The sequence below is a fragment of the Natrix helvetica genome (assembly GCF_964273705.1).
Source record: "Natrix helvetica genome assembly, chromosome: 3".
Lineage (NCBI taxonomy): Eukaryota > Metazoa > Chordata > Lepidosauria > Squamata > Natricidae > Natrix > Natrix helvetica.
In genome coordinates this window covers 83,062,387-83,067,496 of record NC_138549.1, presented here as the reverse complement: position 1 = coordinate 83,067,496, position 5,110 = coordinate 83,062,387, and the positions used below count along the sequence as shown (strand labels likewise).

The 5,110-nt window shown below is 42.6% G+C and overlaps 1 protein-coding gene across 1 annotated transcript in view; it reads left to right on the top strand.

Annotated features, from left to right (window-relative positions):
- The first annotated feature begins 96 nt into the window (after window positions 1–96).
- Window positions 97–5,110, top strand: part of SLC30A7 (solute carrier family 30 member 7) — a 37,817-nt gene continuing 32,803 nt past the window's right edge. The window contains exons 1-3 of the mRNA XM_081946451.1: window positions 97–339; window positions 1,080–1,181; window positions 4,904–5,017. Of these exons, the coding sequence (XP_081802577.1) occupies window positions 260–339; window positions 1,080–1,181; window positions 4,904–5,017 (296 nt within the window). The 5' untranslated portion in view covers window positions 97–259. The remainder of the gene's footprint in view (window positions 340–1,079; window positions 1,182–4,903; window positions 5,018–5,110) is intronic.

The following is a 5,110-nucleotide window of genomic DNA, read 5'->3' as shown; positions in this document are numbered from 1 at the left end:
ACATTAAACCCAGCCCTCCCATCCTTCCTTCTTTTTTCTCCCCGCTACATAACTTAGCCACCCCCTCCCTCCTATTGCGCATGCTCACTACCGACGCTTGCCTGCCGGAAGTCGGTGCTCAGAGAGAGGCAGGCCGGCTTTTGCCTTGCAGGCGGGGGCTGCCTGGCAGACAAGCGAGAGTTGGGGGCGTCGCTGCTTTCTCGGCCCCCTCCCTTTACGCCAGGCGAGGCCCCGGTTTTCCCCTCCGCCGTTGGGAAAGATGCTGCCTTTGTCCATCAAGGACGACGAGTACAAACCTCCCAAGCTCCATTTGCTCCGAAAGGTCTCGGGATGGTTCAGGTAAGGGCGAGTTGTTTGGGGTGGGGGGCAGATATATCGCCCGGTCTGCCGGGAAAAACCCCGGGGTGTCGGGGATCTGGGTAGCCGCTCGGGGAATGGGAGGTGAACAGGCGGCAGAGAATTGGAGAAAACGGGGCAGCGGGGACCCTCCTCCTCGTGCTCAGCTGGAGGCCGGGAGATGCCTGGCTTGAACTGGGCTGAATGTTGAAACAGGATCCAGCTGCGGGGCTTGCAAACGGGCAGCCGGATCTACCGGCAGGCGGTTTGGAGAGGACGGGGATCTCTCGGTTCCTCTAAAATGGATCGGCCGGCTGGCCAGGAAAAGAAGGAGCCGCGTGAGGTTGCCTTCGACAGCATCTGTCTCCTTCTTTTGGCGTGGACTCCAACTCCCATCATCCCCCAGCTGAGCTTAAGCTGGCAAAAGGAGGGGGTCCGAGCTTGCAGGGTGGGAATGCGGTGGAGAGAAGGGACCGGTGGCCCTTAGATCGGGCGAGGGGCTTAGCGGGGGGTGGGAGCAGTTTCGAGGATTAGGTGTCCAGGACGTGTTTTTGCGTGGAAACCGGATCTAAGGTGTCTGTGTGTGCCTGTGCGGCTTACGACTGTGGTTAGGCCGATCAGGCGTGGGAGACGGGTCCGACCTTCTCCTCCTTCCGCTTCTCTGCGAGGCCTTGCCGGGCTTTGCATAAAGCCGGCTCCGTGGCCTCGTGGCTTGACCCTTTCTCCCCAATCCCTGTCCCCAGGTCGATCCTCTCGGACAAGACGTCGCGCAACCTCTTCTTCTTCCTCTGCCTCAACCTCTCCTTCGCCTTCGTGGAGCTGCTGTACGGCATCTGGAGCAACAGGTACAAAAAGGGGAGGCCGAGGGAGGAAAGAGCCGGGAGGGCGGCGCTTCTTCCTCGAAAGTCAAGTTCAGCGCTGCTGGTGTTGCCACGTCTCCCTCTGGCAGGGGCCAAAGGGGATGGCCGGCTCTGGAGAGGAGCGCCATTGGCTTTTGGAGAAAAGGGTGGTCTCAGGCTTCCTCTCCTGGTCTACTTGAGACCCGATCATGACTGTTTCCCCCCTTTTAGATACCAGTTAGTAGAAGCCAATTATTTTTAAGCTGCAAGGTGAGAACCAGAAAGGTTTGGGCAGATCACACATATTGTCCTAATGTACCGGGGAAAATTCTACAGTCTCCCTCCAGTATCATGTCTTCTCTGCCATCTTTAGATGATGGTTGGTGACCCAGTTTTTTTTTTTTTAAGAGACAGGAGTTATTGAAACAATTACTGGTAAGGGATTGTCATTTGTTATTCTTTAACTTGTCCAGCTATGGTTTAGAGCTGCTGAGGTGTTTAAACAGGTTCAGTGAGAAACGGCTCTTATTTAGAAAACATAATTACTGGTACTCCATAAAATGTCTAATTGTGATGCCATTTACACTGCGTTTATTAAGTTGTTGAACTAGATCTCACAATGTATAGGTCTATGTTTTTTTTCCTCACAGATATTGATTTTTACATGAATTAATTGTAGTTGCTAGTGGCTGGGACTTGCGTGCTGCTATAGAAGCGATATCTAATTTTTGGGAAGAGAGGAATCTTTTTGCAACTTTTGTTCAGTTTAAAAATAAAATTGCATAAACATGTATCATCGGATCACCTAATATACTATACTAATACTATACTATACTATAATAATATAATATAATAAATATAATGTACTGTACTGTAATGTAATGTAATGTAAATCAGAGTTGGAAGGGACCTTGGAGTCCAACCCCTTGCTTAGGTAAGAATACCCTAAACCACTTCAGACAAATGGTTATCCAACGTCTTAAAAACTTCCAGTGTTGGAACATTCACAACTTCTGGAGGCAGGATGTTCCACTGATTAATATTTCATATCCCCAAACTGACAAAAGCAACAGTTCAAGGGAAGTCATGACACAAAGGGTTCTGTGGAATCCAGTGAATTTGTTAAAATAATAAAATTAATATTGTGGGGCATGATGCAAGATCGCCTTTGTATGTATGATGTTACAGCACCTGTAGAAGAGGGTGGCAGCTTGCAATGCAATGGCGGTCATCCCCACTTCCCCATATGCATATGCTCTTTTTAATTTATTGTATGCTAAGGCCTGTTTTTGTGAGCCTCCCCCTCAAAATCATATAATTATCAATCAATCAATCAATATTTATTTCTAAGCCGCACCCTCTCCCGAAGGACTCGGGGCGGCGTACAATAAAACAAATAAAATACAAAGTACAATACAATACAATACAAATCTGGACAGGACATACATATAACAAGGACGTATATAAGACGTATACAAGGAGGAGGTAGGCTGATAGCTAAAAAACGATTAAACAATTAACAATTAAAACAATTAAAAAGTCACTAAATTATCACTATAAGGAGGCAGAGTAGCTTCACTATTTAGGCATGTGTGCAGCAGTGGTGGGTTACGACTGGTACGCCGTACGGGTGTACCGGTGCCTGCTGGGAGCACCGGGTACTGTTCCGGTATGATGCTCCGGAAAGCCCGCACGTCGTCCTTACCTGTATTTGAGCTCTTTGGGGCTTCTGCGCATGCGCATGGAGCGTACAGTGCATGTATGATGCTCCGCCAAGCAGCTGGAGCGTGGCTGACAGTAAGTACACATGCGTGTGTGCTGCGTGCATTCATGTGGTGGACGCCGGTCCCCAATGCACCATATCGGTTGCCTCGGGATCCGGAACCCACCACTGATGTCCAGTAATACTATATTGTATACACTTTGTGTATGCCAAGAATATTAGGGAAAGCAGGGATAAGCAATACATGACCCTCTAAATGTAGTCTCTTACTGCAATTTCTAGAAATTGTCACTCCACAAAATAGGAAACAGTATATGTAAAATAAAATATGTAAAATAGAACACTTGAAAGAAGTCATACCCAATCAGAAAATGTGGAGAGAGCTGGTCTGTAGAATTGTTGAAAATTAGACATGATTGAATGGATAGTTTAATTATCATATGTAAAATGATCTTATTTCTGTAAGCATCTAGTAAATCACATTAAAACATTCAGTATTCATCCATTTTGCTTTTTTGGTTGGTATATGTACTATATTACATAAATGAGTAATAGTCATTTTGCAAATGAGTTTCTACATTTGAGCATGTATCCGTTACGATGGTGTGTCTTAGTATAAAATGCTGGGGAAAGGTCTGGATAACTGTTAGGACCTATACAGTTGAAATTTAATAAATATGTATTTTCTTTTAATAGACTGGTCTTTATTCCTGTGATATTTTTAAACCTTCAGCAGTTTGGCCAACCATAGCTAGTGTGAGGTTTCATGACTAAAGCAGTTTGGCTTCCTTCAGACCTAGAAGCAATTGAGATGAAAATTGTCTCTGAGTACTATGATACCTATCACCTCCTGAATTCCCAAGTATAATGGAAGATGTAGCCTTTGTATGAAGTAATATCTTCATAATAAATACTCTTTTTTTCTTGGGCATCCAACCTAAATAATTACAGGTTGGATTAAGTTTAAACAATTGTTTAGCTTAACAATTGTTAAGTTTAAATTGATGGAGAGGGAAAGGTGACATTTAAATTGTGTATTTCTATTAAATTTTGGAGGGCATTTGAACTAGGTTACTTTGTAATTATATAGTATTTATATCAGACTTCTGGCATGGATTTTAGCTTGATTGGGTTGTTGGATGGAAGGTACTTGTGTCTGAAAGGTTTAAAGTTGAACTACATCGACTTTAAAGTACCTGAAAAAATGGTCAGGAAGGAGGAAGCATTCATGGTGAGATTGTTCCATATTTAATTTTCCTTGGCAAAGAAAGCTCTTCCTCCAGTCGGTACCTTCTTTGCTTCATGGATGGAAATTTGGGAAGGAAAGAACCCCAAAGCTAATGCAAGATATTGGGGCAGATTTGTGTTGGCTAAGAATGCATTCCGTCAATGCCTCAGAATGGATTCTGATTAATTCCATTTGACTCAGATAAGTTTATGTAATGAGCCCAATGAAAGGTATTATTCCTTTTTTAAATCCAGCTTTAAATTTGAGGATTTGTTAGTAACTCTTGATAACATAGTTTTTTGTAAGAAGTCAAAATCAAAGCTGCACTTTGAAATGAAGTCAAAAACTACCAAAAGGATATGTATGTGTTTATATTTGTTGTGAATAATAGTTCCAGCCCAAACAAATCATGTCTCATCTTTCAAGAAACTGTGAGGTATGGCATCATTTGCATTGGTGATCTTGTTAACAAAGTTATGGAATGGTACTGTTTGGTATTTATTTTTTAAATTAAATTAAACTTGTATTTATTGATAAATTCAATTAAATTGGTTCTTGGTCTTGAATGGACTGCACATTTTTTTAGTGTGTTGTATATGTGTTGTGAGAGATTTGGGTGAATATCAACTTAAGTAAATACAGGTCCAACGGGACGTTGTCACTATTACTAACTGTTTTTTAAACTATTAGTATTTTTTTTAAAAAAACGTTCTAATGTATTTTACTTTCTATAACTTTTCTGTATTTAACTGATTTTTTAAATCTTTATGTTCCCAGTCTAGGTTTAATATCGGATTCATTTCACATGTTTTTTGATTGTACTGCTCTGTTAGCTGGGCTTGCAGCTTCAGTCATTTCAAAGTGGAGGTCTAATGATGCTTTTTCCTATGGGTAAGTGGTCAAGTTCTGAAAAGCCATTTGTTGAAACAGTCACCTGTTGACAATAATTGGAAAAGAACATGTAATTTTATTATAACATGCTAA